Genomic DNA, 14,080 nt, shown 5'->3' on the forward strand with positions numbered 1-14,080 from the left:
GACTAGGACTAAGCCGCCTAAGAAACAGTTTCTACCCAAATGCGATTTTGGTTTTAAACGCAGTGTAAGGAGTCTCTATGGGAGTAGATTGTATTTTAAAATGGGGTATCAGAGTTTTTAAGGGGCTAACCAGGTAGGGATAGCTGGGATAGCAGGCTTGTTAGGTTTTGAATGTTTTATGTAGATTTTTCAATTCCACTGTTCTGTATTGGACAATGACAATAAAGATTATCAGATCGGATTTCATTTTTTTTGCTGGATCTGGATAAACAATATTGACATCAAGATCTGACTAGAACCCATGAACCTATCTATATTAGAGCACCAGCAGCTAGCTAAATGATCGGAAGAAACAGTAAAATTTATCCAGTGGGCTGCCATGACTAGAGTATTGAACATTCATTCTCCTCAACATTAGGACAATGTCCTGGGAAGGGTGACCCCACCTATCAATCTCTGGAACAAGGGTTTTTGACCGTCCTGTCTTCATCACTAAGAGGACGAAGCCACCTCCCAGTCAAGCCCAGTTCATTAATAATAATAATAATTTATTATTTGTACCCCGCCCATCTGGCTGGGTTTTCCCAGCCACTCTGGGCGGCTTCCAACAAAGATTAAAAACACATCAAAATGTCACACAGTAAAAACTTCCCTGGACAGGGCTGCCTTCAGATGTTTTCTAAAGGTCTGGTAGTTGTTTATCTCTTTGACATCTGATGGGAGAGCGTTGCACAGGACGGGCGCCACTACCAAGAAGGCCCTCTGCCTGGTTCCCTGTAGCTTTGCTTCTCGCAGTGAGAGAACCGCCAGAAGGCCCTCGGCGCTGGACCTCAGCGTCCGGGCAGAACGATGGGGGTGAAGATGCTCCTTCATGTATACTGGGCCAAGGCCGTTTAGGGCTTTAAAGGTCAACACCAACACTTTGAATTGTGCTTGGAAAATGATCAAAATGAAGAAGAGGTGGAGTTTGGATTTGATATCCCGCTTTATCACTGCCCCAAGGAGTCTCAAAGCTGCTAACATTCTCCTTTCCCTTCCTCCCCTACAACAAACACTCTGTGAGGTGAGTGGGGCTGAGAGACTTCAGAGAAGTGTGACTAGCCCAAGGCCACCCAGCAGCTGCATGTGGAGGAGCGGAGACGCGAACCCGGTTCACCAGATTACAAGTCTATCACTCTTAACTACTACACCACACTGGCCCTTCCTCATCTGCCTCATCTGCCACTCGACTCAGCCTCCTTCTATTTTTAATGTTTCACTACTGCCAACATGGCAGCAGAGCAGCAGTGCCTCTTCCCCTCCTCTCTGCCTTATTCTGAGGGAAGGAAGTGGTTAGGCATACTTTAAGAAAATATAAAGAACTGAGGAAGGGCCTCCTTCTCTTCCTCCGAACAAGGAAGGGAGATGTGCTGCTGCATTGGCAGCCAATAAGGATTGAAAGCAACAGAAAGGGGGCTGCAGTGTTGATTCTGCTGCGAGGCCATATCCTGCACCAGTCTAGAAAAGCTGAAGTCATTAATGGGTGGAGGAGCAAGGAGACTTTCCCAGTAGCATCCAACCAGTTCATTTACAAAACTCAGTTCTGGCACCTCTCAGGTGCTATTATAAGAGAACAAGCAAGGAGTTCGTGGTGAGTTCTGGCACCTGAGGGAATTTTAGAAAATTAGCAGTGGAAGAAAGTGAAGTAAACACAAAACAATATGGGGCGGGAGTCTTCCACCCATTGACAAGGCTCACAGTGTAGCTCCTCACACACACACACACACACACACACACACACACACACACAAACTTAGCTTACTCACAGACAAACACATTTTTTTAAAAGCCCTCCATGAGCCAGCCAAACACAGCCAAAGGTCAGGTGCTTAATGGGACTCATGCAAACAGGTTCAAGAGAGACAAGAGTTCAAACAGAGTAACGTTTCCATACAGGAAATCTGTGCACTGTTGAGAAAGTGCTGTGCATGATTCATAGGCAAGATGTGGACATGCTGCAGACTAAACCCAGGATACTGAAAAATGCCATGGATGATTGCTCTGCCTAGACAAAGGCCTCAATCCAGACTTGACTGAAGGAAAGAATTTGATTTATGGGTGCTTTCAAGGCATTATTTACATGGGCTCGACACCAAATACATTCTCAATGTGCAAGTGCAAAGTCCTCTTCCTCGTCTCCTTCCCCCACCCCCACCCCCGTTAAGGATAATGATTTAATTCCTGAAATGGGAATGTTTACTTATGTAAAATTACTGTGTAGTTTTAACATGGGTTTTTTCCTTTTGCAGCAGCTCTCATGTGATTGGCTGGCTGTGAGTCACATGAGAGAGGCATTCTGTTGTGTTGTGACTGTTATTCCAGTAACTGTCATTTTTAACTGCTTTTTGCTCTCTGTGAGAATGGCTGCTGAGAGAGACTTTTCAGGATACCGCTGAGGACAATGTTGTGTCAGTCTGAGCTGTCTGAAGCAAAACTGTAGCCTTTTCAGGAGGTCCTCACCTCCTTCAAAACAGACAGAAAAAGAACCCTAAATGTTACTAAGAAGAAATCTGTGCAGAAGCTCTCTATAACGAACAAAGTGAATAAGCATGAGGTTGTGAATACATTCTTTTCAGTTAATGAAAGTAAAGTTCTCTTTGAATATAAAGAGTCTGGACAATGTATAGTCATTACAATGAAGTTATCACCTAGAAGAGTTAGCTTCCTAGTTGTAAGCTACTCTTACTTTGCATTTCAACAATATATTTTCCCACAGGAAAGGAAAAGAAAGGCACCCATCTGAGTCTGGGGGAGCAAGGGGGGGAATCTGAAGAGCAAAAATAGGGCCAATAGCTCTAGAGCAAAAAAACACTCTACCCTCCTGACAAAAGTCAGTTAAGAATTGGGGAAGGATTCTTAACCACTGGAATTGTGGAGATGTGATGGTCAGCTAGACTTGCCTCCAGAAAGAGATGGGCAAACTTACTCTTCACAGTGTATCCTCCTCCTCTGAGAAAGAACAATTCTGTTTTATGCTTGCATTAAACTCATCAAATTTATCTTACAATAAAGAAAAGTGCAACAAAAAATAAGAAAACTAATTAAGACATCAGAGCCTAACGGCGACATAAGGCTCAGCCATCTGGTTCTGAGAGCATGCTGTGGTCTAGAAGTTGCCAGTTCAACCCCCAGCTAAGTGCAGGAAGAGGAAATGCTCTCAATATTTTATACTGCAATAAATGACTGTTCCAAAATTCCTAACTAATTGGTTAAGTGTGCAATGTACAGTGTACAATATCCAGCTGTACAGTGGTACCTCAGTTCTCGAACATCTCTGTTGACAAATGTTTTGGAACCCCAACACCGAAAACCCATAAGTAAATGCTTCCATTTTCAAACACACCTCAGAAGTTGAACAGTTTCCTCTGTGTGTTTTTCAATTTTCTCAATTGAATTTGCTGACTTGGTTTTGCGCCTTGGTTTTCTAACGTTTCGGAACTTGAACGGTCTTCCGGAATGGATTACGTTCAAGGCCAGAGGTACCTCTGTATTGTGAGTTAAGTGCCATTTCCCTAAAGAAACGCTTAGCTCTAGCTCGCCAGAGCCAAAAATATAGTCAAAATTCTGCTTTTCACAAAATCTGAATTTTACAAAAAAGCATTGCTATCTACAACTCCCCACCCGCCAGCTGATACGTACTGTGCCGTCATGTCCTTTGGGCCCACAGTTACAATGCAATTGCCAGCTTCGTTGCACTGCTTTCCCACGAGGCTGTGGGCATGCACCTGCGGAGGGTCAGTATGAGTCACCAGGTCCACTTCTATCCTAGCCATCCCAAAATAATTGGAGATCTGGCAATGAAAAAGAAGAACAGAGAAGTCCAAGTGATTAGAGTCCAGCCAGAGAGAGGACAATTGTTTGTAACACATACTTTTAGGCCTATGGATTAGTTTTTTCCCCCAGAATTCCCATCAGCAATATTACTGGGTTAATTTGAAACCAGAGTAAGCCACAGTTTCGCATTGTGAAAATAGACTTCGCCTCAACCTGGGTTCGTACATTCCCACCCCAACTACCTGCCAGCCTCCTTCAACATAGCTGCAAGGAATGTGGAAGATTCCATTTTATTTTATTTTTTAACTGCGACTTGCTGCTTCATCCAAATACAGTGGTACCTTGTATTACGGACGGGATCCATTCCGGAGGCCCATCCGTAACGTGAAATGCCCGCAACTCAAAGTGCTGCATCTGTGCAGCCACACGGTGCGATTTAGCACTTCTGCGCAGGCGGCAAAACCCAGAAGTAATCTGTGCCAGTACTTCCGGGTTGCCGCAGGACATAACGCGAAAAGACGCAACATGAAGCGGACGCAACACGAGGTATGACTGTAGAAATAACTAGTTAAATCTTCACCACAGATAGCAGAAGAAGGGCAACTTCAAGCCACGGTTTATGAAGCTGGGTCGTTTTTGCTAGCCACAGTTAAGATTAATTGGTTTAGGACTCAGACAACATGCTATGCTATGATTAATCCAAAGTGGAAGTAGAAGGTTCCAATCTCTTCACAGAGAGGGACAGCACCCAAGTCAGGGAAGATGGTAGGCTCATTGTTGAATTTTTTTTTTTTTGCAAATTAAATTTTTAATGATTTTCAGTAAACATACATGCATTCATAAATTACACATATATAGGTTACATATTTAACTTAGGCTCTATCATGTCTCTGACTTCCCTCCATTTCTTTGGTAAGTATCAAATAAAGTTCTAATGTCACGTACTCTATATATCATATTATCAGCTACACGCTGTAAGAGTTATTCCAACCCTACCAGTGTCTTCAAAGATTTACAATTGTTTCTTATATACATCAAATATTTACTCCAATTTTCTTGAAACTTCTGCTCGTCCTGATCTCTTAATTTTCCTGATAGTCTGGCCAGTTCTGCGTAGTCCATCATTTTAACCTGCCAGTCCATTATATTCGGTATTATGTCTGTTTTCCAATTCTGAGCTAACATATTTCTGGCTGCTGTCGTGGCATATAGAAAGAGGTTTTTATCTTTTTTTTCAATTTCCTTTCCAATCAATCCCAGTAGAAAAGCTTCAGGTCTTTTTGGGAAAGTGTATTTAAAGATTTTTTTTAAGTTCGTTATAGATTAATTCCCAAAAGCCCTTCACTTTACTACAGGTCCACCACATATGGTAGAGGTCACCCTCCACCTCTCCACACTTCCAACATTTCTTATTTTTTGTTCTATACATTCTTGTAATCTAAACCACAGTTTAGCATTGTGCTGGAACACAGCCACGATTTACCTAGCACAAAGCCATTTTCAAGGCATAGCTCTTTGAAAGCAACCATCAACTGTCCAACAAAGCACTCAGTAAAAATTTCAGGACAAGCCCCTGAATCAGTCCGGAAATAAGTAACAAAAGTAAGTTTACTAGTCTGGTGTAAACTTTAAGAGTCACCTCTAAAGGGACTCTACATTACAGCCAGATTTCACAATCACAATTTTAAATTATTAAATGTTAGAAGTTTAGATTTTAAAATGCAGATTGCAGCCAGATACAGATAAAATAAGGTATGCAATGCAATTGTAGCCAAAGTAATTCATTTTCTGTTATTACAAAGATAAAAAACGCTGGTGCAGGATTTGGGCTTCTTCACAACAAAGCCTGACTCTACTTTGTGTACACCTGAAACAGGACTCTTTTTCCCCCCTTTTCTTTTTGTCTAAAAGGGATGGGCCTCACACAAACGTAGCACAAATTATCTCCAAAGACTACAGTCAACTTTTCTTTCTGCTGCCACAGATCCCGACATAGGCAACCTTACACAAAATGAATCTTTACACTATAAGTAGCCATCAGAAAGCCAATGCGCTCAGGAGTTATAGAATAAATAATAATAATAATGTCACCAATCAATGGTGTCTTGACAATATTAGCACTTCGTGCAGCTCTAGTAACTGCACAGAACTGAAAAACTAGAAAAAAAGACAAAATAGTTTACTTATAAAGAAGGGGTTAGACAAATGTTAAAAGTAAGGCAGAAGAGTGGATTAGACTAACTAGATAGGGAATGGTTGTTTACTTCTTTTTAGCATCTGAAATCGATTTCACCACACTAATGTTGAACAAGAGCTTTAACTCCTATCTATTGCAATTGTTTATTTTTCCCCCATCCAGTAACACTTGGGAAAATTTGCCCCGCAAAATAAAGGCTGCAGCAGCAACAAAGTTCTGAGAAAAACCAGGCGGAGCTGTGGAAAATCATTAACACCTTCGTTTAGCAATGCATCCTAAAACGGACCGCTCAGGTATACCAGTCAATCTGTGAAGCCCAAGGAAACTTCAAATGACAAGCCTGAAGCTAAAAATAAAAATGGCCAATTCACCTGAAATTCAATCCCAAAGCGATTTGCCGCATCTAGGTATCTGCTGCCCCTTCACAATGCTGCAATCCTGCAACTAGCAGCACCCACTGTGCCATCTCATGCCACTAAGAAACACTGCTGTTCTCCTTCCACCTTTGTTCCCATTGTAGATCTTTATTTCCCCCTTCTATTGTTCCTGAGGTAGATCATCACCCACACCTTCTTCCCTCGCGGGGGAGAGCAGCCGCCATTTTGTGGTCTACCTCAGGTGCCCTATGGTCTTGTGCCAACCCTGGCCCTCCAGCTGTGCTGGTTGGGGTTGCTCAAATACAACTTCCATCAGTGCCAGGAGGACAGAAGGTCTCGACTCAGTACATCGGCCTAGTCACTAGTCCTTCAGGACGCCTCAACCTGCCAATTTCCTTCCCAATAATAAGGCACAGCTGCTCTCACTCGCAGCCCCTGTGCCATTTTGCCTTGTACTACTTTCCCCATCTTCCTGGCCTCTGCCACTTTTTTGTTCCCTCACATCAGGCCCAGATTAAAGCAATTGGATGCCTTTGACTAGGAGACTTTGGGAGGCCCAAACTCAACAGCACCTGATCATGAGAAACGAAACCTTGTTCTCTTTTTTACTGTTCCATGGACTGCAAGAAGATCAAACCTACCCATTCTTAAAGAAATCAGCCCTGAGTGCTCACTGGAAGGACAGATCCTGAAGCTAAGGCTCCAATACTTTGGCCACCTCATGAGAAGAGAAGACTCCCTGGAAAAGACCCTGATGTTGGGAAAGATGGAGGGCACAAGGAGAAGGGGACGACAGAGGACGAGATGGTTGGACAGCGTTCTCGAAGCTACTAGCATGAGTTTGACCAAGCTGCGGGAGGCAGTGGAAGACAGGAGGGCCTGGCGTGCTGTGGTCCATGGGGTCACGAAGAGTCGGACACGACTAAACAACAACAAAAGCAACTGGGCCTAGTCAGGCATAGGCAACCTCGGCCCTCCAGATGTTTTGAGACTACAATTCCCATCAACCCTGACCACTGCCCCTGTTAACTTGGGATGGTGGGAGCTGTAGTCCCAAAACATCTGGAGGGCCGAGTTTGCCTATGCCTAGCCTAGAGTAAACTCTGCCTTCCTTCCCCCACAAAAAATGGCAAGAGACCAAGGCCCCACTAGGTTACGAGGCCCTGGGCTGCAATATGTAAATCCAGCACTGCCTCACATCCTTGCTTTTCATGTCCTTGCCTGCTTTGCACAGCTGAAGGGAAACTGAGCAATCGTCAGCCTCTCCAGCGCTCGCTTCCTTCATGGCACACAGACATTCCTGATATTAAGTACTATGAAGTTTTAATGCCTTCTAATTAAGTCCCTTCTTTCCCCAATTCTCCACCTCCTTTTCCTCAAGCCTCACCCTCCACTAAAAGCCTTCCCATCAGATGACTCAACCCATCCGCTCTACACTTTTTGCCTCTGGGGTCTCTTCACAACTTATTCCCAGTGACTCAACCTGCCCCCAATGTTTAATTCCATTGATTAAAATCAATGATTTTTTTAAACTTAAAAAAAACCCAGATTTTTTTAAAAATCGGATTTTTTATTATTTAAATTGGATTTTTAAAATAGAATGCTTTTGGAGGAAAAATCGTTCTAAAGATAGTTTTCTATTTAAGTTACACTACAGTCCAAAGGCTATTCATCAGGAAATAAGGATTTAAGTTTTTCATGTGTGCTAAAACTCCGACTAAGTTTTTTTTTTAATTGTTTAACCGCATCAGTTAACAAACATGGATACATATGCTATAATGTTATTGTTTTAGTTAAATAAATTGTTTTAATTGTTTTAAAGTAAATGATTGTTTTTCTCCTTCCAATAAAGTACAGCAGAAAAGTTATCCAAATATAAACAGTTAACTTATTAAACCTCACAATAATTTCATAATTATCGGTCTGTGTATTTCTAATAGTATAACCAAATCAGTTTATTTTTATATAACTGTAAGAACTACTCTGAGAATTCCAAAAATGAAACCCTCCATCTGGCTGTAAGTATGAAGATTATACCAGCAAGAATGACTCTTTTTGTAATAAAATGATTTAAATCAAGTCTTACTGACTAGTGATTTAAATCAAATCCACCCTGATTCAAGCTAAATGAAAATGCTCCATTCCTTCAGAAGAGCTGGATGGCAAAACATCTTTGATCCCTAAGCAACTAAGCACCTCAGCTCCTCAGCAAAGCAGCCGACAAGAGCAAGGTGATATTTTCACAACACCTGCCAGGTATAATGTTGCAAAGTGTGGCCTAAAGCGCAGGCAGATGAAGACTACAAACAAAGTATTTCATTGGCACTTTGTACTCTTCCCAAAGCAACAGATACCCATCTGCTAGTCAAAAAGGCTATTCTAAGTGGGAATATCATTGGCCCACGAGAGTATGGCTGTTCTTAAAGGGGGGAAATCATTTAAAGATGTTCAAATATAGCCCAACCAAATACTGATTAAACCATCTGATGCTCTCACCTTCAGACAGTTTAATCAATATTTGGTTGGGCTATATTTCAACACACTGAATCTAACAATTGGCACAATATGAATGGACTCTCCGTGCCCTATGGCAAAAAGACAGATATTGACAAACTGGGAAAAATAAAGCAGCTCCCTTCAACGACTGGACTGAATATATGTCCAAACTCGCTACACATGAACAAGTTGCATACAAACGGAGACTTGCCATGGACAAATTCAACAATATTTCAAATTCATTTTATAAATACTGTACAGTATTAGGTTAAGGTCTGGTTAACCACAATGTTTTTGGGGGATAATGTATACAATTTTGTTGTTGTTCTGCTTTCTACATGGGTACCATTTCTTCTTTTTGTGTCTTAAAAGGTAAAGGTACCCCTGCCCGTACGGGCCAGTCTTGACAGACTCTAGGGTTGTGCACTCATCTCACTCTATAGGCCGGGAGCCAGCGCTGTCCGCAGACACTTCCGGGTCACGTGGCCAGCGTGACGAAGCTACCCTGGCGAGGCAGAGCCGCACACGGAACGCCGTTTACCTTCCCGCTGGTAAGCGGTCCCTATTTATCTACTTGCACCCGGGGGTGCTTTCGAACTGCTAGGTTGGCAGGCGCTGGGACCGAGCAACGGGAGCGCACCCCGCCGCAGGGATTCGAACCGCCGACCATGCGATCGGCAAGTCCTAGGAGCTGAGGTTTTACCCACAGCGCCACCCGCGTCCCATTTTTGTGTCTTATCTTACTCTTATGTACATTTTATCTTGCAATGAAGAATATACATTTTTTTAAAAAATATTTGATGCTCACCTTAACTGTGGGGTAAGTCTTATGTCCCTTCTCACTAGATGCTCCAGGAAGTCCACCATGGGAGGGACCTTCACAGCCATATCGGAAGCGGAAACCTCGCTGTGGAAGACAAAGGAAAACAAAGACATCCCATTACATGTCCAGTTCCACCAAACCAAGCCGTTGGGGAAAGCATGCTTGCAACAGCATATATATAGCTGGGGCAACTCAGTTCAGTGACAAATGATTACATCCATACCTGCTTTGGCTGCTCAATTATAGTGAGGAACGGGCCTTCAACTGTGGGTAAAAAAAAAGAAAATATCCTGATTGGACCAATGTATACACAACCACATGCAATTCCATTAAGCCAATTGTTGTTGGACTACAACTCCCATCATCCCTAGCTAGCAGGACCAGAGGTCAGGGGTGATAGGAGTTGTAGTCCCAGCAGCTGGGGACCCAAGTTTGAGAAGCACCGACTGTTGAGCAACAGTTTATAGCCATAAGACAATATGCACAAGCTCAACTGAAACTTCCCCTCCCTTGTAATTTATCATTCCCCCAGGCACATATAAACTCCCAAAAGCATTCATTACCCGTTTCCATGAGATCCTTATGCTCATTCAAATGAGGGCCAAACTGGAAATCGTCGTATTCTATCCCGTCCAAGCACTGCAGACAGAATAGGGGGACAAGACAGAAATCTTACGACACATTTGGCACAAGTGTGACAGAAGGGCCACAGAATTACAGTGGGCAGGGGGGAGTATGACCAGCCCATAATTTTAATGGTAGGTTTACTGTAGATGTGAGAGACAGAATAACAACAGGAAAACCCCCAGAAACCCAGAAGACAAAAGTCAGAGATTGATGTGCATTATAATGAGTGAAATAAGTATTTGACCCCCTATCAACCAGCCAGATGTCAGGCTACCTGGTATCTTCACTGTATGTAAGGAGCTGAGATTAGAGGCACCTGCTGTAAGGGAGAGGTTTTACCTGCAATCCCTGCTCATTACAGCACCTGTACAAAAGACACCTGTCGACAGAAGCAATCAATCCAGCAGATTCCAAAGTAGCCACCATGACCAAGACCAAAGAGCTGTCCAAGGATGTCAGGGATAAGATTGTAGACCTGCACAAGGCTGGACTGGGCTACAAGAAGGTGACAACAGCTGGTGCAATAATTCGCAAATGGAAGAAACACAAAATAACTGTCAACCTCCCTCGGTCTGGGGCTCCATGTAAGATCTCATCTCGTGGAGTTGCAACGGTCATGAGAACAGTGATGAAGCAGCCCAGAAGTACACGGGCGGAACTTGTCAATGATCTCAGGCCAGCTGGGACCATAGTCACCATGAAAACAGTGGAGGACTGAGATCTTGCAGAGCCCGCAAGGTCCCCTTGCTCAAGACAGCACATGTACAGGCCCGTCTGCAGTTTGCCAATGCACATCTGAATGACCCAGAGAACTGGGTGAAAGTGTTGTGGTCAGATGAGACCAAAATCGAGCTCTTTGGCATCAACTCAACTCACCATGTTTGGAGGCAGAGGAATGAATGCTGCCTACGACCCCAAGAACTCCATCCCCACCGTCAAACACGGAGGGGGACAAATTATGCTTTGGGGGTGTTTTTCTGCTAAAGGGACAGGACACCTTCACCGAATCGAAGGGACGATAGACGGGACCATGTATCGTCAAATCTTGGGTGAGCACCTCCTTCCCTTAGCCAGGGCACTGAAAATGCGTCGAGGATGCGTATTCCAGCATGACAATGACCCAAAACACATGGCCAAGGCAACAAAGGAGTGGCTCAAGAAGAAGCACATTAAGGTCCTGGAGTGGCCTAGCCAGTCTCCAGACCTTAATCCCATCGAAAATCTGTGGAGGGAGCTCAAGGTTCGAGTAGCTACACATCAGCCTCAAAATCTTACTGACTTGGAGAGGATCTGCAAAGAGGAGTGGGACAAAATACCTCCTGAGATGTGTGCAAACCTGGTGGCCCCCTACAAGAAACCTCTGGCCTCTGTAATTGCCAACAAGGGTTTTGCCACCAAGTACTAAGTCATCTTTTGCAAAGGGATCAAATACTTATTTCACTCATTATAATGCACATCAATCTCTTGACTTTTGTCTTCTGGGTTTCTGGGGGGGTCTTCCTGTTGTTATTCGGTCTCTCACAGCTACAATAAACCTACCATTAAAATTACGGGCTGGTCGTTTCTTCGTCAGAAGGGCAAACGGGCAAATTTAGCAGGGGATCAAATACTTTCCCCCCCTCACTGTACGAAATACATAAACTCAAGACAGGTCGATGCACAGGCAAGCTTTAAACCATTTGCTAAGGGTATGCGATAGCTAAATGAAGCCTCTATTACCAGACCCAGGAGACTGAATCCTGCACAATTAGGATTCCCACCTGCTCCAGAAACAGAAATTTTTCAATAAAGCATGCTAACACTCTTCAGGGCTTCCTGTCATGGGAAGACAAGAGGTGGAGGGGCCAGGTAGCACCACCCCCACAAACACCAATTTGGAATGCCTCAGGAGAGCTTCAGGATGTTTTAAAAAAATCACCTACCCTACCAAGTTTCAGGAAAAGCAGGTGTGATCGTGCCTCCGAACTGGAAAGAGGCAAAACAGTGCCTTATGGCTAGGTGCAAAGGGCACTCTCCTTCGCTGCTTAGGGAAAATACAGAGCAGCCTCTAGCACAGACTTTGGTTTTACCTCCCTCCAAAGACACAGCAGGTACTCTCTTTTGTGGACAGGCTCTTTAGGCAAATAGGAGCACAGTGTTATCAACTGCTTTCACAATATTTATTATTCTTTATTCAATTTATAATACCACATTTTATCAAAAGATCCCAGGGCGGTGTACAACATTAAAAACACATTACAGAGCATCAATGATAAAAACGTAATAAAAAGCCTACTGACATGAGACAGCCTAATCATAAAACAGTCAACATAATAACAGTTTGTCTCCACACACACTTTCACGGGCCATAGATTATTTAATAGTCGTAAGCCTGGTTAAAGAGGAATGTTTCTGCCTGTAGTGATGGAGCCAGACGAGCCTCTCTGGGGAAAGCATTCCACAATCAGGGAGCCACCACAGAAAAGGCTTGATTGTAATAATACTGCTTGATTGCAACAATACCTCAAAGTGGTTTACAATTCAAACTGGTACTGGATTGTTTTATTCCTTGTGGCTTAAGTAGTTCCAGTGCGGGGGGTTTTAAAAAGAAAAAATGGCATTGGCACTCACCATGAAGCTGTTATAGTAAGTGCCACACTTTTAACATTTGGGGAAAGGGGGGTTCTGCGTACCAAGTACCCCCAGCAAAAAAAGCACTGACTAGTTCTATCACTCAGCCATTTTCATCTTCTTGCATATTATTATAATACTTATATTCTGTTTTTTTTTTCACTAGAAAGGGACTCGTGGCCACTATCCATCCGGGCAAGGAGCTGCGGTTGTCTTGGGCACACAAAACAAATAAAAAACAGAGATTTGGGGTTTTCCTGTCTCCCAAAATGAGCGTGCTGCCTTACTAATCGGCAATGTTAACCTCTGGAGACTAGAAGCCGGAAGGGGAGCTGCAGGGAAGCCAAGCGGCCCCGGTTTTTTTGCATATGGCTCAACCTGGGAAATGGGGCGGGGAAGTGGGGGAATTTCCACGCCCTCCCACCCCAGCGAACAAGATGAGCCCAGATGGACCCCTTTGTGGGCGACTCACCGCGGGGTAGCCGTCGCAATCCATGGCCGGTCGAGGCGGCGGCAGCAGCAGTCCCGGAGTTTAGGGCTTCCTGCGAAAGAAAACGGAGAGCCCGAGGAAGGCAAGAGGAGACGAGCGAGCACCGCCTCTGCTGCCGAAAGAGCCTCCGGCGGAAACTGGGCGGGCGAGGAAACGCCGATGGAAAGTCCCTAGAAGCCCAGCCGAGTCGGAAGGAGAGAGGGAGGGGCTGGCTTTGCTTACTCTTCCCGACGGACTTGGCCCGGCCCCGCCGACCCGACTCTACCCGCTCCGCCTGCGCTCCAGAAACCCCGGAATATCCACACGTGCGCTCTGCGCCCTGGGCGCACAGCCAGCAGCCAGGCGCCCCGACGGCGCTTTGCGCGTCTGCCGAGGGAAAGACAAAGCGAGCGATCGCCTCCCTGGCAGGCCACTCGGGGCCTCCACCTTCCCTTGCTCCCGAGTAAGGGGGTGCGATTTTGTCCCACTCCGGGGAAACAAACACCCGCCACCCCCGATGGGGCATTTCGGGACAGCAGAAACTCCGCAACAAGAGAACAAAACGGCTCCTCTAGCAGTGGATCCAAGCCCAGGGCCCCCACCCCCCCTCGCCTCCGTTTGTGGGCATTTAAAAAAGACCCACCGGAATTATACAAATCGCAGAGTCG

The 14,080-nt window shown here is 44.6% G+C and overlaps 1 protein-coding gene across 1 annotated transcript in view; it reads right to left on the reverse strand.

Moving 5' to 3' along the window:
* Positions 1 to 14,080, reverse strand: part of NFKB2 (nuclear factor kappa B subunit 2) — a 41,891-nt gene that overhangs the window by 27,536 nt on the left and 275 nt on the right. The window contains exons 2-6 of the mRNA XM_053387966.1: positions 13,416 to 13,485; positions 10,270 to 10,345; positions 9,930 to 9,970; positions 9,692 to 9,790; positions 3,679 to 3,830 (exon numbers count right to left, since the gene is read on the reverse strand). Coding sequence (XP_053243941.1) covers positions 3,679 to 3,830; positions 9,692 to 9,790; positions 9,930 to 9,970; positions 10,270 to 10,345; positions 13,416 to 13,439 — 392 coding nt within the window. The 5' untranslated portion in view covers positions 13,440 to 13,485. The remainder of the gene's footprint in view (positions 1 to 3,678; positions 3,831 to 9,691; positions 9,791 to 9,929; positions 9,971 to 10,269; positions 10,346 to 13,415; positions 13,486 to 14,080) is intronic.

This window comes from Podarcis raffonei, chromosome 5, assembly GCF_027172205.1.
Source record: "Podarcis raffonei isolate rPodRaf1 chromosome 5, rPodRaf1.pri, whole genome shotgun sequence".
NCBI lineage: Eukaryota > Metazoa > Chordata > Lepidosauria > Squamata > Lacertidae > Podarcis > Podarcis raffonei.